General features: G+C 36.4%; 1 protein-coding gene across 2 annotated transcripts in view; it reads right to left on the bottom strand.

Moving 5' to 3' along the window:
• Positions 1 to 26841, bottom strand: part of SLC2A13 (solute carrier family 2 member 13) — a 458725-nt gene that overhangs the window by 368858 nt on the left and 63026 nt on the right. For both annotated transcript variants that reach the window (XM_060113252.1, XM_060113251.1), the window contains exon 2: positions 5070 to 5229. In XM_060113252.1, the coding sequence (XP_059969235.1) occupies positions 5070 to 5229 (160 nt within the window). The remainder of the gene's footprint in view (positions 1 to 5069; positions 5230 to 26841) is intronic.

Here is a 26841-nt window from a genome sequence, read left to right as displayed (position 1 = left end):
AGCTGGGAGGAGCTGGGAAGTTGGATGATGACAGCTATGGGGTACAAGTTTTCTTTTCGGGGTAACAAAAATGTTCAAAATTTGATTGTAGTGATGACTGCACAACTCTGTAAACATACTGAAAGCCACTGAATTGTACATTTTAAATGGGTTAACTGAATGGTGTATGGATTATATTTCAATAGTTATTTTTAAAAACTTAATCTTTACTGATATTTTCAAAATCCTTATTTCCTCTTTCTTATGGAGCCCAATGATACTCTTCCCACTGTAGTAGTATTATGACACTACAGTGCTACAAAAGTATCAGCAGGCAATCTTCTACTGGCAATTTTTTCTAGAAAAGCTTATCTTTCAACAGTTCAGCAAAAAACAATTTATTTCTATGACATCCAAACAATAAGAGAACAGAAGCTTTGACCCATCTGATACAAAGGGTGATTTAGTCTTTCAACAACCTCAACATCTAAGAAGTTCTTCTGTCAGTTTCATCTTCTGTATATCTTAATCTTATCACTATCATAAAAATTATCAGTAATCATATTTTAGATTTTAAACACTTAGAAGCAGAATGAGGAAAAATGTGGTTACATTTCAACTAAAAAGAACTGGCTCTAATCTACGGCACATAATAACCATGTGATCTCAGGCAAATATTTAACTTCTCTAAGCATTTTTTTTTTTTTTTTTTCTGTACGCGGGCCTCTCACTGTTGTAGCCTCTCCCCTTGCGGAGCACAGGCTCCGGACGTGCAGGCTCAGTGGCCATGGCTCATGGGCCCAGCCGCTCCGCGGCATGTGGGATCTTCCCGGACTGGGGCACAAACCCGTGTCCCCTGCATCGGCAGGCGGACTCTCAACCGCTGCGCCACCAGGGAAGCCCCTCTGAGCATTTTTTAAATCTACAAATAGGGAATAATACTAGTTCCACCAGCCTCTCAAGGTTTTGGTGAAGAAGAAATGATATTCACTAACAGACTCTAAAACTGTTCATCAGTGTAGTGAACTAGTTAATCTGGGACACTAGGTATATAGTATGACATCAAAGGTTAGTAACTTAAGAGTTTCAGAGAAATAAAAGTCAAAAAGGCAAATAAAAAAGAAACAGGGGTTCCCTGGTGGCGCAGTGGTTGAGAGTCCGCCTGCTGATGCAGGGGACACGGGATCGTGCCCCGGTCTGGGAAGATCCCACATGCCGCGGAGCGGCTGGGCCCGTGATCCATGGCCGCTGAGCCTGCACGTCCCGAGCCTGTGCTCCGCAACGGGAGAGGCCACAACAGTGAGAGGCCCGCATAACGCAAAAAAAAAAAAAAAAAAAGAAACGAAACGTTAACATATTCAAACCCTTGGAATGTAGGGAACATTTTAATGATACATGAAAATATGAGTATGAGAAAGAAATTTTATATGAAACATTTAAAACCACATTTCCTTAGAACTTGTGGAATACATGGCCACAAAATGATGAATTATCTATTGTTATAATCATGAGTAAGTTATAACTGCTGATAATTCTAATGTTGATGCTTAGGTAATACTCCAATTTTCACTTGCTTGTAACCACATTCCTATGAGTCCAGGAGTCAGATGAGGTAAACACACAGCTAAGGATGCTGAAAAATAGAAGAAAATAGTACACAGAAAATTCACTTGTAAGAAAAAAAGTAGACATATTTGCATGTATACACAAATAAACATGTATTTGTACAAAAATTAAGTGGATTCAAAGTGATCTGATATGTTAATGCACTGGTCTGAATACTAGCCCAAGTTTGTTTTCCATCCTCTTATTTTATTTTTTCACCCCTGTGTTCTCCAATATTATGGGAAAAATTCACACAGGTGTGCTACTTCACTTTACTGCAAATATCTGCCTCCAGCATCAGCTGGGATCTCATGGTTATTTGGAAAATCATTTTTGTCTTTAGTCTTTTCCTTCTTGTACTTTCTATGGTAGATATAAGCATTTAACATTTTTTTTCTCTAGGCCTCTGCCCTAGCACCTCCAAGCCACAACTTTACTGGTTAAGAAACCAGAGGTCTTAGAATGTGTTTCCTTCAACCTCCCGTACAATTTACCTCTAGTAGAACCCATCTTCTATGCATTCATCAGAATAGTAAATAATAATGTGATTCATCATTTATTGAGTATTTGCCATGTGCCAAACACTGTGCTGAGTACTTTATATACAATAATTAATTTAGATCCCACAATAACCTTACAAGATAAGCACTGGTAGCATTTTTTACAATGACAAAAGTGAATCTCAGGGGAACTAAGTAACTTGTCCAAAGTCTGTAGCTTATTACTCACTGAAAACAGATTTAAATCCAGCTCTGTCTATCACTATGTCACCCTGCCTCTCAAAAGTGTTCTAATGCCTATCCTAAGACCTCCACTTCTGCACAGGGATACTACATTCATAAATTATTTTCACTACTTTATCTTTCTTTCTTTCCTAACCCAGTACTGAGAAAAGGTACCTCAATTGCTATATTTAAGTGGTGTTGGGAAAACTGGACAGCCACAAGCAAAAGAATAAATCTTATACCATATACAAAATTAACTCAAAATGGATTAAAAACTTGAACAGAAGACCTGAAATCATAACACTGCTAGAAGAAAACATAGGCAGTAAACTCCTTGAGATAGGTCTTGGAGATAAATTTTGAATCTGAGAACAAAAGTAAAAGCAACAAAAGCAAAAATAAATAAGCAGGACTATATCACACTAAAAAGCTTTTGCACAACAAAGGAAACCATCAACAAAATGAAAAGGCAACCTACCGAATGGGAGAAAATATTTGCAAATCACATATTTGATAAGGGGTTAATATCCAAAATATATAAAGATTTCATACAAACTCAATAGCAAAAAAACAAACATCTGATTAAAAAATGAGCAGAGAATCTGAATAGACATTTTTTCCAAAGAAGACATTCAGATGGCCAACAGGTACATGAAAAGATGCTCAAAATCACTAATCATCAAGAAAATGCAAATCAAAACCACAATGAGATATCACCTCACACCTGTTAGGATGGCTATCATCAAAATGACAAGAGATAACAACTGTTGGTGAGGATGTGGAGAAAAGGGAACCCTTGTGCATTGTTGGTGGGATTGTGAAATGGTGCAGCCACTGTGGAAAACAGTATGGAGGTTCCTCAAAAAATTAAAAATAGAACTACCGTAAGATCCAGCAATTTTACTTCTGCATATTTATCTGAAAAAAATGAAAACACTAATTCAAAAAGATACGTATATCTGTATTCCCATGTTCATTGCAGCATTATTTACAATAGCCAAGATTTGGAAACAACCTAATTGTCCAACATTTATGGATGAATTGATAAAGAAAATGTGGTATATATACACACAATGGAATATTATTCAGTCATAAAAAAAAGTGAAATCTTGCCATTTGCAACATGGATGGACCTCGAAGGCACTATGCTACATGAAATAAGACAGACAGATATAGACAAACACTGTATGAGCTTTCTTATATGTGGAATCTAAGAAAAAAAAAAGCAAAATAAAAAAGCAAATGAACAAAAACCCAAGCTCATATATACAGAGAACAGACTAGGGGTTTCCAGACGTGGTGGGTGGGGGATGGGGGAAATGGGTAAACTCTCTTTTTAGTTTAAATAAATTGCTTAATTTTTAAAATTAATAAAATAAATACATAAAGATAAATTGTGATACTTGGATTAAAAACATGACTCATGTAACATATGTTTTCACTTAAAAACAGATTTTTAATAAAAGCAGATATATATTTCTATATTGGTTACATTAATAAAATTCCTTAACAAAATGTAAATAGATAATTTAGATCTTAAAGCTATGTGGGGCTGAAAGATTAACTGACTTCCATTGAGCTTCCAGGAAAAACTCAAGATATCAGGTTATGCTGGTAACAAGTTACCATCTCCCGCTTTCTGTTCTTCTACAGAGTGGAAAAGAAAGATGAAGTTCTTGCCTCTTCAATTTTTCAGTAATTTCTCACTTTTTCGGAGATTCATTCCTTCAGAGGTAGAAAGTGGTTTAGCAACATGTGCAGACACAGCTAATATTTTAAAGAAATGTGTCCTCTCTTTAATTGTCCTGACAAACATACACCCTAACTGCCTTCACTGAGTTTTCTCACATGACTTTTAACAACACTTCATCAGCCTAAGTCTTCAACAGCTTCGATTTATTGTGCTGCTTACATATATAAGTTTAATTCCCTACATCCACATAGCAGCAAACCCTTCTTCTTCAGCTGTTAAGAATTAACTTCAATACTTCAAGCACCATGCTAACACACCAGAGTCTGTCTTGTGGAATATTTTCTCTCCAGCACCTATACAGCGTATAGGGAAATTCTATTAAAATTTAAAACCCTGGAAGGGTTACATGAATCTGTTGTTTTGAATACCATGAAGTATATCAAAATCCAGAGCCCATAATATCTTTAAGCTTTAACATAAGATCAGTTTGTTTTACAATATTAGGTTTGAAAATATTTTAAAGCAGTTTTTAAAACATTTTTCTCATCTCTTTTGATTCAAAGTAAGCCAAATAATGATCATAAATAATTTGTGTATTTTAAGTTTTACATATATAACATTTTTATGCAAATAAACCTGTACCTTTAAAGACTGAGTTTTCTTTCATTCAGATTAGAATGTAGCTACCTAAATCCCAAAAGGATGTTAGTTATATTTGCAACTCATAAACAGTTTGTCAATCACTGATACAATTCAAAAACTCCATGCATATTTATTGCTGCATTCATTTTTAAACAAATATTGCAAAATATTACACACAGTGTGAGCAATGTCACCTAAATGCTAAAACACCCTGTAAATATCAATTCTTAATGGTAGATTCCTTGTCTATCATTAAAATAAATATCAGCTTCTTGTCCACTTTCAATTTTGCTGAATGCCATCATATAAATTAGCTATTATGATTCAAAATACCCTATACTTTTTCTATCATTTCTCAATTTTTCTTCCATCCCCTACATAGTCATAATTTATTTGAAAATTAGATGTAAGAACTATTTACAGACCTCCATCCATCTTTCTGGAGATAACTGAAGGCTCCATCAACAACACTTGCAAAGAACTGCCCTCCCGTGATGAAGAGGGTATTAATGGTGACTAATCGACCTCTTAAATTGGGGGGTGAGACCTCAGCGATGTACACTGGCACTGTCATAGAAGCAATGCCTATAAAGGAACAATAGAAAGTAAACATTAGACATTTATTCAAGATTTCTGTTGTTATAGATATTAAGACAGATTAAGACATACACACACATATACAGGCTTAGTTTTCTACTTTAAATAAAGGTTTACCACATATTTAAAGATTTTATTTATAAGTAGTGACTACTGCAGATAAGATGTGAGATACCAATCTCTGAGTATCATTTTTCATATTATCACTTGAAAGCCTACGAACAAAAGTACCCCTAGAGATCTCAGATAACTTTAGAATGCCTGTCAGTATGCTTTATAACTTTTTGAAGACTAAAAATAGAAAAATGCTCTCTAGATAGAATATAATTATTGAAATATTGTTGGTCCATACGGAAATGTAATCAGACAATGGTGAGAATAAAAAATTATCCCCAAATACATATTAACTACACAAAGTCATCATTTCCAGTAGACACACCAAAACTCTTAACTGGTTTACTAATTAGATGTCTATACATTAAATCACCTTACTCAACTGGCTAGATGTACATTTCAGAAACCGCTTACAGTGGATAGTACCTTGGGAATTTACAGTCTTCAAAAACAGATGATCTTAACCATAAAATAGATGGTTTTGTGGATAACGTGTATTTGGTTATAAATGCTTTAAACTTTTTTCTATATAAAATTAATACAGCATAATCTATGGTAGCAATTCTCAAACTTCACTGATCAATAGAATCACTTGTGTGGCTTTTTTTAAAAATGAAGATGCTACAGATTCAATGCAATCCCTATCAAACTACCAATGGCATTTTTCACAGAAATAGAACAAAAAATTTCACAATTTGCATGGAAACACAAAAGACCCCAAATGGCCAAAGCAATCTTAAGAAAGAAAAACGGAGCTGGAAGAATCAGGCTCCCTGACTTCAGACTATACTACAAAGCTACAGTAATCAAGACAGTATGGTACTGGCACAAAAACAGAAATATAGATCAATGGAACAAGATAGAAAGCCCAGAGATAAACCCATGCACATATGGTCACCTTATCTTTGATGAAGGAGGCAAGAGTATACAATGGAGAAAAGACAGCCTCTTCAATAAGTGGTGCTGGGAAAACTGGACAGCTACATGTAAAAGAATGAAATTAGAACACTCCTTAACACCATACACAAAAATAAACTCAAAATGGATTAAAGACCTAAATGTAAGGCCAGACACTATAAAACTCTTAGAGGAAAACATAGACAAAACACTCTATGACATAAATCACAGCAAGATCCTTTCTGACCCACCTCCTAGAGAAATGGAAATAAAAACAAAAATAAACAAATGGGACCTAATGAAACTTAAAAGCTTTTGCACAGCAAAGGAAACCTTAAACAAGATGAAAAGACAACCCTCAGAATGGGAGAAAATATTTGCAAATGAAGTAAGTGACAAAGGATTAGTCTCCAAAATATACAAGCAGCTCATGCAGCTCAATATCAAAAAAACAAAGAACCCAATCCAAAAATGGGCAGAAGACATAAACAGACATTTCTCCAAAGAAGATATACAGATTGCCAACATACACATGAAAGGATGCTCAACATCACTAATCATTAGAGAAATGCAAATCAAAACTACAAGGAGGTATCCCCTCACACCAGTTAGAATGGCTATCATCAAAAAATCTACAAGCAATAAATGCTGGAGAGGGTGTGGAGAAAAGGGAACCCTTTTGCACTGTTGGTGGGAATGTAAATTGATACAGCCACTATGGAGAACAGTATGGAGGTTCCTTAAAAAACTACAAATAGAACTACCATACGACCCAGCAATCCCACTACTGGACATATGCTCTGAGAAAAACATAACTGAAAAAGAGTCATTTACCACAATGTTCACTGCAGCACTATTTACAATAGCCAGGACATGGAAGCAACCTAAGTGTCCATCGACAGATGAATGGATAAAGAAGATGTGGCACATATATACAATGGAATACTACTCAGCCATAAAAAGAAATGAAATTGAGTTATTTGTAGTGAGGTGGATGAACCTAGAGTGTTATACATAATGAAGTCAGTCAGAAGGAGAAAAACAAATACCATATGCTAACACATATATATGGAATCTAAAAAAAAAATGGTTCTGAAGAACCTAGGGGCAGGACAGGAATAAAGACATAGACGTAGAGAATGGACTTGAGGACGCGGGGAGAGGGAAGGGTAAGCTGAGACGAAGTGAGAGAGTGGCATGGACATATACACACTACAAATTATATTATATAGAAATGTAAAATAGATCGTTAATGGGAAGCAGCTGAATAGCACAGGGAGATCAATTCGGTGCTTTGTGTCCACCTAGATGGGTGGGATAGGGAGGGTGGGAGGGAGGGAGATGCAAGAGGGAGGAGATATGGGGATATATGTATATATATATATATAGCTGATTCACTTTGTTATGCAGCAGAAAGTAACACACCATTGTAAAGCAATTATACTCCAATAAAGATGTTTATATATAAATAAATAAATAAATAAAAATAAAATGAAGATGCATTCACCTCACCCACCCAAATCTATTAAGTAGAAAACTACAGAGGTGGGAGATGAGCCTGTCTTTTAAAAATCCTCCAGGTGATCCTGATGCTCAACACATATTTAAAAAACTACATACAGTTCTATGGTATACAACTTTGAGCCAATCCTAAATTATTTCTTAAGAGAAAATCTTTGCCCTGCTGGTCATATCTAGCTCACTTCCCAGTGGCACTTCCAATTTCCAGATATGTCTGGTTATTTAACATAAATCTAACATCTAATCAACAGTCAGCAAAAGCATAGTGAAAAAAATTAAGGCTTATCTAATGTAATTTAATCTTTTTATATTTGTAGATACTATAAACAGATACTCAGTTTAAACAAGAACATCAATGGGCTGCATAATAGACCCATGTAGAATTGTTTTTTAATGAATTGATCTTTACGATGTCAAAAAATAGCCTGCTGCTATTGAAGGTATCAGCACTAAGAAATCCTGTGGCTGTGTTTTCTGTACAAGGGCTGAAAAGTTGCCATTTACTATTTACCACATTCCGACAAAGGAGAAACTCCTCTCTAGTCTCAGCAGCTGCAATAGTTGTGTTTCTCAATAACTGACTTGTGTTTGTTTATGGGCACTATAAATCACATAGCCGTCTTTTATCTCCCTTTTTATGTAGAAGTCAGAGAGGCACACCTCTACCAAGTGTTTTGGACTTCATGGTATTTATTCTGTGAACTAAATTCCCTCCTGATGCCACAATCATCTCCAATTTCATCTATTTTAAATATTTTTTGCTATATATTTATTTGCTTTGTTCAAAGGTAGAACAAATAAACAGATCAAGAAGATTTATTTAAATAGTACATATATCTACTTCTGGAATATTCACTGTATTGTTGTAAAACTACTGGTAAGCAGTTATTGAGTTTGCACACAAGTCAGACCATTAAGTCTCAGAACTATATACTCTGTATTTTCTACCAATGTTATTTGCTACTGTAGTGCTTGTCGGTATATGGTGATGGTGAAAAAAATCATATGATTTTATGAGTTTCATAAAATAATAAGCAAATGTTAGTAGACAAACTATGAATAGTCGTTATAAATGAATCATCACCTAAACTGCTGAAAGTTTCCATCTGACTGCTAATCAATTTAATAGCACAGACTACTCTAAATCGACTTTCATTTAACTTGGAAAGAGGGAACATTAGCTGCAAATGTTGACCTGTTAACTGTATATTCTTTTTAGTTCTTTTATGATTAGAACATCTCAATAAACTTTCAAAATCAGGTAACAGTAACTGATTAGATTTCTTTTTTCTGCTTTGGTCTGGCTGTAATTCAGCTGCTCTCTTTAGCCAGAGATTTTTACTCAGCCACCTAGCAGGGGACTTGAGCATGGGAAATCAGCACTGTAGTTTTAGGCAGCACAAGCTTTTCACAAAGCCCTTAGATTTTACTTGATAGCAAACGCAGAGATGTCCTCAGGCCCTTATAAATGTTGATTATTAAAAATAAATACCAGAACATTGAAAAGTAAATGGCAAATGGAAAAGACTAAAAAACTATAAAAACACTCACTGGATTTAGAGCTGGAAAGAATCCCAAAAGATCTGTCCAAGTGCTCACACTGACTTAATGCTGTTACAATTGCCTACATACCATTAGATATTACAGATGGACTGATTATTTTATTTAATCGTCAGAACATCCCTATAAAGGACATATAATTATCCCCACTTTACAGAGAAGGACCTTACCCCAGGTCATACAGGCAAGTAGAAACAGAATTTGAATCAGACAAAGATTCCACAACTCAATTTTGAAAGCACTATGACTATAGTGACTGTCCCACAGAGGGGGGTAGGCTCCGGAAACAGTGGGTTTAAATTCCAGCCTTGCCACTTACCAGCCAGTTAAGTCTGGACAACTTATTTAACCTTTCTGGGTCTCTAGTTCATTTATAAATTGGAAGAATAAAGGTAACTCCTTCATAGGAGTTGAGATGATTCAATAAGTTAGTAGAGTGAAAGAACTTAAAATTGTGCCTAGCATACAGAAAATAATCAATAATGTCAGCAGTTATTTTTATTATTACAGTACCTCTACTTATGAGTATGCCAACTTATTTGATTCAGTGTGACCTTGTTAGGTGCTGGGATTATCAAGATGAGAAGTAAACAAAAATACTGCCCCTGCTATAAAGGAAGCCACATACAGCCCTACTCACAAAAGCATGCAATCAAATAATTTCAAAATACCATGGTAAGGGATACAGTGCAGCTACACATTGGTTTCTATTTTGAGGTGCTGACAATGATTAGGTGGTAGCTAGGAAGGACTGGGAAGACAATTCTGCAAAGAAGAGCACGAGCTTAAAAAATATGAAATCACATTTTCTCAGGGGTAAACAGAGAGTGAAGCAGAATATGTATGCAGATGAGAGACAGATGAAGTCCAAATCATGGAAGAAGTATCCTTTAATCAGCAAGTGTTCAACTAATACTTGATCTGAGCTGGGCACTGTGCTAAACACGAGGGATAAAGTGCTACAGGAGAGAGCACTTCATCCCTCGTGGAGCTTAGGGTCTACTGTGCAAAATGTGTGGGAACAAGTAATCAGATTTCAAGAGCAATGGGTCTCATCAAAGGGACTAGACCCAGCCTGAGGAGTCAGAGAAACCTTGGATGAGGAGGTTGGGGGGCAGGGCGGAGGGTCAGGAGGGTGAAAGATACTTGAGACAACCAGACCAGCTTAGACAAAGGCCTTGAGGCAGGAAGAAATGCATCCTGTTGAGGAAGGGACTATTCTTAGAGACATAAGCAGAGACCAACCAGAGAATACAGGATGTTAGAGGCCATTATTAAGGGCTTGGTACTCAGAAACCTTTGAACAGTGTAAAGGAGGAAAAGGCATGATCAGATTCATGTTTTTAAAGGATCATTCTGGTTGGAGTAGGGAAAACGGATTGCTGGGGAACAAGGAGTTCAGTGGCAGCAGTAGATATGGAGTAAAATGGAGAGACTCTAGAAGTATGTATTCAGTATCGAGGCTGAAGAGAACGTGAATGGAACTGTGAAGGAGAGGAAAAATTTGAGGATGACGTTCAGATGTCCAGAATAAGCAACTAGAAGCACGATAGATACTTTGTATGAAGATATTAGAGGAGAAGCAAATTTGTGTGGAAGATAGTAAGGTCAAGTTTTAGACAGGCTGAGTCACAGGTGCTCTGTGAAATATACAAGTAGAGAACAAGTAGAACACTCCACAAGTACGCTGGGAATATAGATTATTTACATGTAAATGTTCCCAGCCTCCTCTTTTCTCCTACCCAAATAAGAGCCTTTGCCAAACTAACCTTTCCTTCCTCTCTCATCCTCAAGGGAGAATCCGGTGTTTGCCACCTAGTTCTTGGGCTGTTATAATGCTAGGCAAAAAAGGATGGAGAAGAAAACATGGGCCAAAGATCTGGCTTGTGAGAAGTTCAAATGAAAAAAGACTGCAGGGAGTTGTGAGTGAGAGTCTCAGGCTCAGTATGGAAAAATGGGAGCCCATAACACAGGGACTGACTGAGGTTTGACTGGGGGCGGGAGTGGATAAAAGATTTTTTGAAATATTGCTGAATTATAACCTCCATACTATTATATTCTTTGAGACTCAAGTAAGGAGTATTATTACTATTTAATTACTTTTAGTTGCTGGACTGTATTTCTTTAAATGCAATTCCAAACTGAGACTGGACTGGGCCCAGTGGAGTCTGGGAGTTATACAAATACCTGGAGCTCAAAAGATGGTTCTGTGTGGATGGTACATATAACAGAAACCATGGGAAGGATGAGATTTCCCAGAAATGGAACCCGAGAAGAATGCCTAGAACTGAGTCCTGAAAAATCCCAATATTTAAGAAGGAAGAAAGAAAAGAAGTGACCAGCAAGCATCTACCTTACCCTTGAATACTATGTTATTTTCTACAATCTTTTTATGTTACCATTTTGTATTTCATGTAAGGTCATCCTTTCAATAGGTAGGTGGGACATTCACTATCCCCTTAGGAAAGGTAAAGAACCCCAGCCTCAGAGGCAGACAATAAGAAGTTTTCAGAAAGTCCCATAGCAAGTTAACATCAAAGTGGATCTCATAGACTCACATCCCCTAATCTTTGTAATGTGTCACTGGAAGACGGACTGCCATGCCTCTGTTTCAAATGTGACCCTTTGGAAATTTCTCAGGAACATTTTATTTTTGGCCCTATTACCTTAGTGAGCACGTATGAACTTCGAGGGGCAGAAGAATCTGATCTCTTCCCTGCTCCTACTACCTGCTATGTGACTTACTGCCAGCAGGTGTCATGTTAAAGAGCTCAGATAAATTAGTAAGAAAAATGAGAACTGAATGTGATTAACTGTATAATTTAAAGCTAGACAAGTTTAAAGTCTCCTTTCATAAAGTGCCTTATGAAAATGGAGAACTATAAAAGAATGCCGATGATCAGGACGAGTAGTAGTAGGCTCCATGTTCACTACTCACATTTGTCCAATATGCAAATGTTAAGCACAGGCCCTGTTAACACACTTTGCTGTCAATAAAACAACCTGGGAAGCCATCATTTGTGGATTTCTAAACATGATGTCTACTCTGGAAAAACCTTCAACATTAAGGCTATGTCACCCCAAAATCTCATTTCCACTTTGGGGAAACAACAAAGCTCACTATTCTTATGAGGACAGTTAAGTAATATTGTATGAGATCCTGCAAATTAAGAACTAAGTGCTTCACAAATGGATGTAATTAATGATATTTAAAGTTTAGGAGTATTCTACAAAGAGCTTTTGATTTCTGCCCTATTCAAATTACTAATTATATAAAATAACTATCTCATAAAGAAAGAACAAATTCTTAATTATCCATACTAAACTCATGAATTGAAATTAACATAAAGAATGTAGTGGTACAACTTCTTGTTAATAGCTTATTAGAGTAAATACAACCACAAAAACCTGCGTTGGTATTGTTTCTGAATATTTTTTAAAAGTTTGATTTCTAACAAAATAAAGAGGTCTACATCAATGAAAGCTCATTATCATGTTTAGCTTGAGGAGCCTCACCAGAAAACAGTACCTCAGGTACTACAGCGCAACCCAATTCACACATTCTCATACTGCCAAGCTGATTCACCATAAATGGCGCCAAGCTGATTCACCATAAATGGCGCCAAGCTGATTCACCATAAATGGAACAAAATGCTCTTGAGCTCAAAAGTTGGCTTTCAAAATCTGCTGGAAGCCCTTTTAAAGCCCTGAGTCAGAAGTATAAGTAATTTCATAACCAAATAGCATTAGAAAATCCTGTTGTGATGGGTAAATTCCCATGAATCACAGCAGCCTCTCAGCATGATAAGCCAGGCAGCAACTAATTAGCTTCTTAGAAGCACATGAAGCTACCTTTTAATAATAATGCTTCTTGAACAAGAATGATTATGAGGTCCTAATTTCATTTTGTAAATTATTGCTCTATGATCTCTAAAGAAAAAATTTTAATAAAATTAATCTGACCAAACAAACAGTATCCCTCACTGTAGTTGTTTCAGTTTGGCTCTCCTGCCCAGGGCTGGTATGTCTGCATTCTTCTAAATAATCAAGTATCTACATTTACCAGATTATTAACACCTTAGAATCCAGTTTTTGTTTTTGTTTCTTTTCTGAAAAATAAGGCTTAAGTCACATAAAAACTGTTGGGCAACTTCAAAGAGCAGTAAGCCCCAAAGTGATGAAAATATATACAACACCAAGTGCCTGTAACAGAAGAGCCAGGTTATGAGAAAGATTCTATGTATGGGGATAACTAGCAGAGTTCATGTTCTACAGCATTAAAAACCTCTTAACAAGGCATTACAAACATATCACCATCATTTCAACTCAGTAAAGTCTCTCACAACCTAAATGCCTCCTTCCTTTTTTATTACTTGAGAATATTCTGTTGATCTGCCAATGTCCTTTTTTACTGGTAACATCTCAGTAGAGGCTGTATCACATTGTTTCTCAAAGCAGGACTACAAGCCCTTTAATGGAATGTTCATATCTCATGTATCTTCTGAACTATAATTGGTCTACGTGTCAAGCACAGACCTAGGCTTAACGGTTGTCGCTTCATACTATAGGATGCATACACAAAACCATATCCTTTTAAGTTAGTCTTAATAGATTGGTTTTATACTAAATATATTATTTATTAGGGAAAATTTGGAAACTACAAGTAAGAAGTAAGGTAATTAAAAATCCCCTTTAAGCACACCACCCGTAGATAACCACTATTAAAATTTGGTTATAACTTGCAGTGTTTTTTCCATAAGTCTTTAAAGGTAACTTTAACTCATTATACTGCAAATATATTCATTCTAACTATTCTTTTCCATTAAGGAGTTTCAAACTTCTTACATAAGCTAGGCAGGTACCATAAATATAGAAGCTGACTGAGCATAACATATAAGGTATAAAGCTGCTTACATAACAACTAAGGTACAATACACTATAGGACAATGAAAACAGCCAAACAAAACACACCCCTATGTAGCCATATACAACACTCTTGATACTGGTTTAGCACCCTTATAGTACAAAATCATTTTAAGTAACATATAACATTCCAACATTCAGATAAGGTGAAAAAAGAAGTGTTCCTGGAACACACAGGTGTAACCAAGGAAGGAAAATAACAGAGAAGGAAAAAATTTCTTTATGGGGAGAGATAGCAAATATAGAAATTACTAGATATGTAAGAAATTTCTTACAATAGAGTTTCAAGGTTATAAGAGAAAGACAGCTGTATGCAATGCTACAAAAGAAGAAGCAGTATGCTTTTACACGTGACAAATGGAATGCACAAAGATTAATAAGAAATCAATACCTTTTCATCAAGGCAGTGAATTTAGCAGACAGCAACGTAAGTGGTGTTTTGTCATATTTAGCTCTAAGTGACATCTAGAGGTAAATGTTCTAAGGACAACAACAATGCGGACCTAAACTGGAGCTAAAAGTCTGTGAATCGCTGTAGGAATCGCTGTAGGAATACTTAAGAAATATATACAGAGTAAGATAAACTCAGGGCTAGAAGTTACCTATAGAAATATTCATCCAATAGATATAAAGGGTGTAGGAGTAAAATAGAAGGAACTATTAAAGAAAATATTAAAGTAGCAAAATAATAAATGAACACACCCTTCAAAAAATGTTTAAGCTGTTCTTCAATATGGGGTTGGGCCTTACCTATAATGCAGGAAGAGAGCCAGGTGGAGGGAATTGGTTTAAGTAAAAAGACAACAGAATAGAATTAAACAGGGAAATGGGTAGGGTACAGAAGAGTTGCAAGAACGCTAAAAATTTAATAGCAGAATATATAAATAATTACAGAAGTAAACACCATATTGGAGGCAGTAAATAATAGAGATAAATACGTGTGAAATTTGAACCAGTGTGGAACATCAATTTGAGATGTTCTCCAAGAACGCAAAGCAGAAGCTCCAGTTCAAGATGGCAACCTAAGAAGATTCTGAACTCACCTCTTCTCACAGACACACCAAATCTACAGTTATTTATGGAACAATTTCCTCTGAAAAAAAAAACCTAAACACTGGCAGAGCAACTGCTTCACATCAGGCAAATGAGAGGCAAACAACATCCAGCACCCAAACTTTTAAGATGGGCACCTGAGAGATGAGCCTCCAAAACATCTAGCTTTGAAGACCAGTAGGACTCACACCCATGAGACCAACGAGGCTGGGATGAACTGAGGAATGGCTCCTAAAGGGCCAGTGCACAGACGCATCCACCCAGGTCCCAGTGGAGAAGCGGCCCTTTGAAAAGTGACCAGACTTCATACAAAAGAGAATCATTTTCGACTTTTAAAAAAGTGTTGGTCTGAGGGCAGGGGCCTCCTGGGATACTTTATAGATATGTGGGCGGGTGGGCGCCATCATCCTGCTCTCTCTCTGCCTTGCTAAACCTGGCAGGCACCATCTCCCCACCACAACACTTTATTGTCCCTTTCCCCCGGGTGCCATCTTTATGCTCCAGCCAGTGGGTGCCATCTTGCACACTTTCATCTGCCTTGCTAAAGCCAGTGGGTACCATCTTTTTCTTTTTTCTTTTTCTTTTTGTTTCTTTTATTTCCATTGTTTTCCTTTTCTCAGCAGGTGCCATCTTTGTACTCCCCCTCTGCCATGCTCCAGAGCTCCAGTATTTCCCAGAGAGAAACTTCTACACATATCTGGAGCCTGTTTTCACCCATGACCTGTTTTTTGCAGGTGCCACCCAGGGGATGCCCCTTGATTTCCTGAAGCTCCTGGCTCTGGAGGACAGTGGGCTTTTGTCCCTTGGTCCCCTGGGATTGTAACAATTGGAGAGACAGTTCTTGGCAGACTACCATTCTCAGTGCCCTGCACAGATACCAGGCTAAAACACATCCCAATCTTTCTCAGAAATAAGCCTATATGCCTGTCCAGGAGCTTTGGCCTGAGGGGCTGGTTTCTGGTTTGGCACACTTATAGGGCCTACAGAGGAGCTGTCAGTGAACAAAGGCTGGTGAATGCAATCTTTGCACTCTCTTTCTCTCTCACTCCAGCTCATCAGCATCTTACAGAAAGGAGCTTATACACTTGTCTGACACCCTGATTTTTGTGGCTGCAGCCAGGGAACAAACACATCTATGACACCTGGCTCTGGTGGCCAGTAGGGCTTAGCTCACAGGTCCCACAGGACTGTAACCAACATAGAAAGAGTTCTTAAACAGCTATCACTCCCAAGCACAGGAAGAGGCAACAGACTCAAGAGCTCATCTTTCTGTGAAAGAGGACTATTACGGTGCCACCACAGCAGCAATATGAGGGGTAGGCTTCTACTTAAACACACATCTAAGGTCTGACTGTAAACCTTTCCTGAGACCTTGGAGGGAGGTTACTAACTTCACATTCTCCCTCTGCAGCACTCCAGAGCACCAGAATCTCTCCAAGGGGAGCTCTTATACATATCTGCTTCCCGTTTTTATGACTGGTGCCTTGGATTTTATGGCTGCTGCTTACGAGATACCCCTTGATCACCTGGTTCTGGTGGCCAGGAGGGTTTATGTTCCTAGGTCCCACAGGACTGAAACCATCAGAAAGACAGTACTTGGCAGGCTACCACCCCCAGAGCACAACAGAGATAGCAGACTAAAACACACCCCTAGTCTTTCTGTGAAAGAAGCCTCCTTGCTAGTCATGGAGGTTTAGCCACAGGGGCAGGCTTCAGCCTTGGCACACAACTAGAAGCTATGGAGGTATGCTCAGGGATAGCAGAATGGGGAACAACATTTTTGTACTCTACCTCTGCCCCGCTAAGCTCATCAATATCTCCCAGAAAGGAGTTAGTACACTTGTCTGAAGCCCTGATTTTTGTGACTGCTACCCAGGTGACACTGCCAGATCACCCTCAGAGAGCCCTCAGAGCTTAAACTTGCAGACCCACATGACTATATATTTGCACTCTTTAAAAGCCATGGCCTGAGCATCTGCCTCCCAATCAACCTGAATCTAGATGCTGATTGAGATCTTCCCCTTTGGGACACTGACTGGTCTTGGCACATCCTCAATTACCAGGAGCTACTAAAAATAGGCTGCTTGGACAATCACAAAGGTTTGAAAAACAACCAAGAGCTATAGCAGGGATGAATGATAAATAAAGTTCATCTCCTATAAAAGGACAAATACTGTATTCAAGACTGAGGGAGGTAGTTGCTTCATTTATATATTTATTTATTTTGCGGTACGCAGGCCTCTCACTGTTGTGGCCTCTCCCGTTGTGGAGCACAGGCTCAGTGGCCATGGCTCACAGGCCCAGCCACTCTGCGGCATGTGGGATCTTCCCAGACCGGGGCACAAACCTGTGTCCCCTGCATCGGCAGGTAGACTCTCAACCACTGCACCACCAGGGAAGCCCTAGTTGCTTCATTTAATACACAGAAACCAACACAGAGAGTGAAGCAAAAAAAAAAAAAAAAGAAAGAAAGAAAAAAGAAAAGAAAGAAACTTAGTAATATGTTTCCAGAAAGAGAATAACATAAAATCTCATAAAAAAAAAAAAAACTTAATGAAACAGAGATAAGTAATTGACCTGATAAAGAGTTAAAAAGTAATGGTCACAAAATTGCTCACCTAACTTGGGAAAACAATGGATGAACACAGTGAGAATTTCAACAAAGACAGAAAACAACAGAAAGTACCAAACAGAACTAACAGAGATGAGGAAAACAATAGCTGAACTGAAAAATACACTAGAGGGTTTCAATAGCAGACTGGATTAAGTAGAAGAATGAATCAGTGAGTTGGAAGATAGAGCAATGGAACTCACCCAGACAGATCAGAAAAATGAGGAAAGAATTTTTTTTAATGAAATTAAGGGACTTACAAGACAACATCAAGTGAACTAACATTCACATTATAGGAGTCCCAGAAGGAGAGGAGAGAAAGGAGCAGAAAACTTCATTGAACAAATAATGTCTGAAAACTTCCCTAACTTCACGAAAAAAATAGACAACCAGATTCAGAAAGCTCAGAGACTACCAAATTAGATGAACCAAAAGAGACACAAAACACAGCATGTTATAATTAAAAATGTTAAAAGTTAAAGGCAAGAAGAGAATCTTAAAAGCAGCAAGAGAAAAACAACTTGTTACATGTAAGAGAAACTCCGTAAGACTATCAGCAGATTTTTAGCAGAAACTTTGCAGGCCAGAAGGGAGTGGCATGATATATCCAAAGTGATGAAAGAGAAAAACTTCCAACCAAGAATTCTCAAACTGCCAAAGTTATCATTCATAGTTGAAGGAGAGATAGTTTTCCAGAGAAGCAAAAGCTAAAAAAAGTTCATCACCACTAAATTGGCCTTACAAGAAATGGTAAAAAGGCTTTTTTAAGCTTAAAAGAAAGGGTGCTAATTAGTAACAAGAAACATATGAAAGTATGAGTCTCACTAGTAAAGGCAACTATACAGTAAAGGTAGCATATATATCACCTATGAAACAAATATAAAGGTTAAAAAACAAAAGTAGTAAAATAACTGTAACTACAATAATTAGTAAGTGATACAAAATATAAAGAGATGTAAGATGTGACATCAAAAATAAAATGTGTGAGGGAGAGTAAAAATGTAGAGCTTTAGAATGCATTAAAAGTTAAGTTGTCATCCACATAAAACAGACTGTTCTAAATATAAATTGTTATATGTAAGGCTCATGGTAACCACAAAGCAAAAACCTGTTGTTGATACACAAAAGATAATGAGAAAGGAATCTAAGCATCCCCCTAAGGAAAGTCATCAAACCACAAAGAAAGAGAACAAAAGAAGAAAAAAGAAACAGGAAGTACAAAACAGCCAAAACAATTTAGAAAATGGAAATAAGTACACCTATCAATAATTACTTTAAATGGAAATGGACTACAGTTTCCAATGAAAAGACACAGAGTGACTGAATGGATTTTTAAAAAAAAGCAAGATTCATATGTATACTGCCTATAAGAGATTCACTTCAGATGTAAAGACAGACATAGATTAGAATTGAAAGGATGGTAAAAGATATTCCATGAAAATGGAAACCAAAAGAAATCTGGGGTAACTATACTTATATCACACAAAAAAGATTTTAAAACAAAGACTGTAATAAAAGATTAAAAAGGACATTAAATATTGATAAAGTGGTCATTTCAACAAGAGAATATCACATTTGTAAATATTTATGCACCCAAAAAAGGAGCAACTAAATATATAAAGCAATATTCACACACCTAAAGGAAGTAATAGACAGTAACACAATAATACTGGGGGAATTTAATAACCCACTTACATCCAGAAAGAAAATCAGTAAGACTATATTGGCCTTAAAGGATACCTTGGACTACATGGCCTAGTCCAAGGTATAAAGATACATACAGAACATTCCATAAAAGGCAACAAAATTCACATTTTTCTCAAGTGCAAATGAAACACTCTCCATGACATATCATATGTAAGGCCACAAAAAAATCTAAACAAATTTAAGGAGACTGAAATCATATCAAGTACTTTTACAACCAAAGTGGTATGAAACTACTAATCAAATACAAAAAGAAAATGAAAGAGTCACAAATATGTAGAGACTAAACAACATACTACTAAACAACCAACAGGTTAACAAAGAAATTGAAAGTGAAATAAAAAAATACCTGCAACAAAGAAAAATAAAAATATAACATACCAAAACTTATGGGATTCAGCAAAAGCATTTCTAAGGGGGAATTTCAGAGTAATAAATGCCTACTTCAAAAAACAAGAAAAATTTTAAATAAACAACCTAGCCTTACACCTAATGGAACTAGGAAAAGAATAAACACAGCCCAAAGAGATGTAGATGGAAGGAAATAACAAAGATCAGAGATCAGAAATAGAAGACAACAGAAAAAAATCAATGAAACCAACAGCTGATTCTTTAAAAAGATAAACAAAATTGACAAACCTTTAGCTAGACTAAGCAATAAAAAATATTTTTTTTATTTTTTATTCAAATAAATAAAATCAGAAATAAAAGAAGAAACCTTTCAACTGATACCACAGAAATGAAACAGATCATAAGAAACCACACAAAATTATATGCCAATAAACTGTACAACATAGAACTTGGTAAATTCCTAGAAACATACAATCTTCTAAGACTGGATCATGGAGAAATAGAAAATGTGAAGAGACAGATTACTGGTAATGAGATTGAATCAGTATTTTAAAAACTCCCTACAAAGACCATAACCAGATGGCTTCACTGGTGAATTCTACCAAACATAAAAGAATTAATACCTGTCCTTCTCAAACTCTTACAAAAACAGAAGAGGAAGGAACACTTCAAATTCATTTTACAAGCCCAGTATTACCAATACCAAAACAATGTAAAAATACTACCAAAAAATATATACATATAATAAGTATATATATGTAATAAGTATATACAATAGACTTGTATTAGTAAAATACATATGTACACTGAAATCAGAGGCTAATATCCCTGAAAAACATAGAGGCAAAAAACCTCCACAAAACATTAGCAAGCCAAATTCAACAATACATTAAAAGGATCAGGGACTTCCCTGGTGGCGCAGTGGTTAAGAATCCACCTGCCAATGCAGGGGACATGGGTTTGAGCCCTGGTTTAGGAAAATCCCACATACCGTGGAGCAACTAAGCCCGTGTGCCAAAACTGCTGAGCCTGTGCTCTGGAGCCCATGAGCCACAACTACTGAAGCCTGTGTGTCACACTACTGAAACCTGTGCACCTAGAAACCCATGTTCCACACAAGAGAAGCCACTGCAATGAGAAGCCCATGCACTGCAACGAGGAGTAGCCCCTGCTCGTCACAACTAGAGAAAGCCCACACACAGCAACGAAGACCCAATGCAGCCAAAAACAAATAAATAAAAATAAATAAATAAATAAATTTATATATTTAAAAAAAAGGATCATACATCGTGATCAAGTGGGATTTATCCCAGGGATGCAAGGATGGTTCAATATCCACAAATCAACAACATGATACACCATATTAACAAAATGAAGGATACAAATCATATAATCATCTCAATACGTGCAGGAAGCTTTTGATAAAATTCAAGAGCCATTAATGATAAAAATTCCCTCCAAACTAAATATAGAGGAAATGTACCTCAACATAATAAAGACCATATATGACAAGCCCACAAAATACATACTCAATAATAAAACGCTGACAGCTTTTAATCTAAGATCAGGAGGAGTTCCCTGGTGGCCTACTGGTTAGGATTCCAGGCTTTCACTGCTGTGGCCTAGGTTCAATCCCTGGTTGGGGAACTGAGATCCCACAAGCTGCACAGCACAGCGGAAAAAAAAAAAAAAATCTAAGATCAGGAACAAGACAAGGATGCTCCCTCTCTCCACTTTCATTCAAAATAGTATTGGAGGGGGCTTCCCTGGTGGTGCAGTGGTTGAGAGTCTGCCTGCCGATGCAGGGGACACGGGTTTGTGCCCTGGTCCGGGAAGATCCCACATGCTGCGGAGCGGCTTGGCCTGTGAGCTATGGCCGCTGAGCCTGCGCGTCCGGAGCCTGTGCTCCGCAACGGGAGAGGCCACAACAGTGAGAGGCCCGCGTACCACAAAAAAAAAAAAAAAAAAAAAAAATAGTATTGGAATTCCTAGCCACACCAATTAGGCAAAAGAAGTAAAAAATTAAAAGTAAAATAAAAAGGCATCCAAATTGGAAAGGAACAAGTAAAGCAGTCACTATTTGTAAATGACACATTATGATATACAGAAAATCCTTAAAGACTCCACCAAGAAAACTAATAAGTGAGTTCAGTAAAACTGCAGGATACAAAATCAATATACAGAAATCTGTTGCATTTCTATAGACTAATAATGAATTATCAGAAAGACAATTAAGAAAACAATCTCATTTAAAATTGCATCAAAAAGAATAAAATACCTAAGAATAAATTTAACCTGGGAGGTGAAAGAGCTCTACACTGATAAATATAAAATACTGATGAAATAAAATGAAGATGATGCAAATAAATGGAAAGATATTCTGTGCTCATGGACTGGAAGAATGAATATGTTTTTAGAGAATTATAGTTGATTTACAATATTGTGTAAGTTTCAGGTGTACAGCAAAGTGATTCAGTTATATATATTTTTTCAGATTATTTTCCATTATAGATTATCACAAAAAATTCAATATAGTTCCCTATGCTACGCAGTAAATCATTGCTGCTTATCTATTTTAAGTATACTAGTTTAATATCTGTTAACCCCATACTGCTAATTTATCTGCCTCCCTCCCTTACCTCTTTGATAACCATAAGTTTGTTTTCTATGTCTGTGAGTCAGTTTTTGTTTTCTACATAGATTCATTTGTATTATTCTTTATATCCCACACATAAGTGATAATCATATACTATTTGTTTTCTCTAACAACTACACTTAGTATGATATTTGTTAAGTCCATCCACGTTGCTGCAGATGGCAATATTCCAGTCTTTTTTATGGCTGAGTAATATTCCACTACATATATGTGTGTGCATATTTATGTGTGTATACATACATATCCATTTATCACTTCTTCTTAAACCAACTGTCTGTTGATGGGCACTTGGGTTGTTTCCATGTACTGGCTATTGTAAATAGTGCTGCTATGAACATTGGAGTGCACTTACCTTTTAGAATTATAGTTTTCTCCAATATATGCCCAGGAGTGGGATTACAGGACCATGTGGTAACTCTATTTTTAGGTTTTGTTTTGTTTTGTTTGTTTTTTTGGGTTTTTTTTACAACTTTATTGGAGTATAATTGCTTCACATTGGTGTATTAGTTTCTGCTTTATAACAAAGTGAATCAGCTATATATATATTTTTTTAGGTTTTTAAGGAACCTCCATACTGTTCTCCATAGTGGCTGTACCAATTTACATCCCCACTAACAGTGCACAAGGGGTTCCATTTTTTCAGCATCATCTCCACCATTTATTATTTGTAGACATTTTGATGATAGCCTTCTGGGTCCACAGTGATACCTCACTGTGGTTTTGACTTGAATTTCTCTAATAATTAGTAATGTTGACATCTTTTCATGTGCCTGTTGGCCATCTGTATGTCTTCTTTGGAAAAAATTACTATTGAGATCCTCTGCCTATATTTTAATAGGATTGATTCTTTTTTTGATATTGAGTTGTATGAGCTGTTTATTTTGAATATTAACCCTTTGTCAGTTGCATCATTTGCAAATATTTTCTCCCATTTCATACTTTGTCTTTTTTTGTTTTGTTGATTGTTTCCTTCACTGTGTAAAAGCTTTTCATTTAATTAGTTCCCATTTGTTTTATTTCTTCTGCCTTGGGAGAGTTATCCAAGAAAATACTGCTATGATTTATGTGCCAGGATGTTCTGTCTCTGTTCTCTTCTAGGAGTTTTATGGTGTCATGTTTTATATTTAGGTCTTTAAAACTTTTTGGGTTTATTTTTGTATATGGTGTGAGTGAGTATTCTAATTTCATTAAAGCACTCATAGCTGTCCAGGTTTCCCAACACCACTTGCTGGAGACACTGTCTTTTCTCCACTGTATATTCTTGCCTTCTTTGTTGTAGATTAACTGACTGTAGGTGTGTGGGTTTATTTCTGGGATCTATATTCTGTTTCACCGATCTATATGTCTGTTTTTGTGCCAATACCATGCTGTTTTGATTACTGTAGCCTTGTAGTATTGTCTGAAGTCTGGAAGAGTTATGCCTCCTGCTTTGTGCTTTTTCCTAAGGATTACTTTGGCAATTCTGGATCTTTTGTGCCTCCACACATATTTTAAGATTACTTGTTTAGTTCTGTGAAAGATGTAATGTGTATTTTCACAGGGATCATATAAAACTGTAGATTGCTTTGGGTAGTATGTCCATTTTAACAATATTAATTCTTCCAATCAAAAATATCTTTCCATGTCTTTGAATCATCTTCAATTTCCTTTAACAATGTTTTAGGGACTTCCCTGGTAGTGCAGTGGTTAGGAGTCCACCTGCCAACGCAGGGGACATGGGTTCGATCCCTGCTTTGGGAAGATCCCACGTGCCACAGAGCAACTAAGCCTGTGCACCACAACTACTGAGCCTGTGCTCTAGAGCCCTTGAGCCACAACTACTGAGCCCAAGCACCACAACTACTGAGTCCACGTGTTGCAGCTACTGAAGCCCACACACCTATAACCCATGCTCCGCAACAAGAGAAGCCACCACAATGAGAAGCCTGTGCACCACAATGAAGAGTAGCCCCCACTCGCTGCAACTAGAGGAAGCCTGTGTGCAGCAACGAAGACCCAAGGCAGCCAAAAAAATAAATAAAATTAAAAAAAACCAATGTTTTATAGTTTTCAGCATATAGTCTTTTACTTCCTTGATTAAGTATATTCCTAGATTTTTTTTTTTGGTTTGCTAATATTTTGTTGAGGATTTTTGCATCTATATTCACCAAAGATATTGGTCTGTAATTCTCTTTTTTTGTAGTGTTATTTGTCTGGTTTTGGTATCAGGATGATGGTGACTTCAGAGAATGAATTCGGGACTGTTCTCTCTTTAATTTTTTTGAATAGTTTGATAGGATAGGTATAAGTTTTTCTTTATATGTTTTGTAGAATTCCCCAGTGAAGCCGTCTGGTCCTGGACTTTTGTTTGCAGGGAGTGTTTGTTACAGATTCTATTTCACTTCTAGTGATTGGTCTATTCCAATTATCTGTTTCTTCTTTTGTTTTGGCAGGCTGTATGTGTCTAGAAACTTGTCCATTTCTTCTAGGTTTTCCATATTTTTGGCATATAACTGTTCATAATATTTTCTTCTGGTATTTTGTATTTCACAGCATTGGTTGTAATTCTCCTCTTTCATTACTTATTTTGTTTATTTGGGTTCTCTCTCTTTTCTTCTTGGTGAGCCTGGCCAGAGGTTTGCCAATTTTGTTTATCCTTTCAAAAAAACGGCTCTTAGTCTTATTGATTTTTTTTCTATTTATTTTAATCTCCATTTTACTTATTTCCTCTCTGATCTTTATTATTTCCTTCCTTCTGCTGATTTTGGGGGTTTTGTTCTTGTTCTAAATCTTTTAGGTGGTAGGTTAGGTTTTTTTATTTGAGATTTTTCTTGTTTCTTAAGGAACACCTGTATTGCTATAAACATCCCTCTTAGAAGAAATTTTGCTACATCCCATAGATTTTGAGATTGTTTTTATTGTTGTTTGTCTCAAGGTATTTTCTGATTTCCACTTTGATTTCATCATTGACCCACTGGGTTTTTTAGGAGCATGTTGTTTAGTCTCCATGTGATAGCTTTTGTTTCCCATTTTTCTTTCTGTGGTTGATTTCTAGTTTCATACCGTTGTGGTCAGAAAAGATGCTTGAAATAATTTCTATCCTCTTAAATATTAATACATTGAGGTTGTTTTGTGGCCTAGTATATGGTCTAACCTAGAGAATTTTCCATGCGAGCTTGAAAAAAATGTGTATTCTGTGTTTCTTGGATGTAGTGTCCTGTAGATATCAAGCAAGTCCAAATGGTCTATTGTGTCATTTAGGATCTCTGTTGCCTTATTGATTTTCTGTCTGGAAGATCTTTCCATTGATGAGAGTGGGGTACAAAAAGTTTCCTACTATTGTATTCCTGTCAATTTCTCCTTTAATATCTGTTAGTATTTCTTTTATACATTAGGTGCTCCTACATTGGGTGCATATATGTTAACAAGTGTAATATCCTCTTCTTGTATTGATCCCTTTATCATTGTATAATGCCCTTGTCTTTTGTTAGACTTTATTTGAAAGTATATTTTCTCTGATATGAGTATTGCTACCCTCACTTTCTTGTTATTTCCATTTGCATAAAAATATATTTTCCCATCCCCTCACTTCCAATCACTTTGTGTCTTTAGCCCTGAAGTGAGTCTCTTTTAGGATCTTGTATTCTATCTTGTACTGTAGGTTCTTTTTTTCTTATCCAATCTGCAACTCTATGTCTTTTGATAGGAGCATTTACTACGTTAACATTTAAAGTAATTATTGATAGGTATGTACTTACTGCCACTTTAAACCTTGTTTTTCAGTTGATTTTGTAGTTCTTTGTTCATTTCTTCTTTTTGCTTTTCCCTTTGTGGTTTGAAGGTTTTCTTTTGTATTATGGTGGAGTTCCTTTCTTTTTGGTATTTGTGTATCTATTGTATGTTTTTGATTTGTGGTTACCCTGGTTTTCAATTATGTTAACCCAAACTATATCTACTCACTTTAGACTTACAGTTATATAAGTTCAAACACATTCTAAAAGATCTATATTTTTTACTCCCCTCCCCTACATTTTGTGATTTTGATGTCCTACTTACATCTTCACGTTTACCCTTTTGCTGTTAATTTTAGTCATAATCACTTTCACAAAATTTTTGGGTTGTTTTTCGTAATGTATAGATTATGTACTGGCTTATTTAAGTGATCTTCAATCTTTTTATGTATTTTCCTTTCCTATTGTGATTTTACCTGTCCTATAGATTCTTGCTTCTT

This window comes from Mesoplodon densirostris, chromosome 11 (assembly GCF_025265405.1).
Source record: "Mesoplodon densirostris isolate mMesDen1 chromosome 11, mMesDen1 primary haplotype, whole genome shotgun sequence".
Taxonomy (NCBI): Eukaryota; Metazoa; Chordata; class Mammalia; order Artiodactyla; family Ziphiidae; genus Mesoplodon; species Mesoplodon densirostris.
The sequence above is the reverse complement of the archived record's forward strand: the minus strand, read 5'-3'. Positions and strand labels throughout refer to the sequence as shown.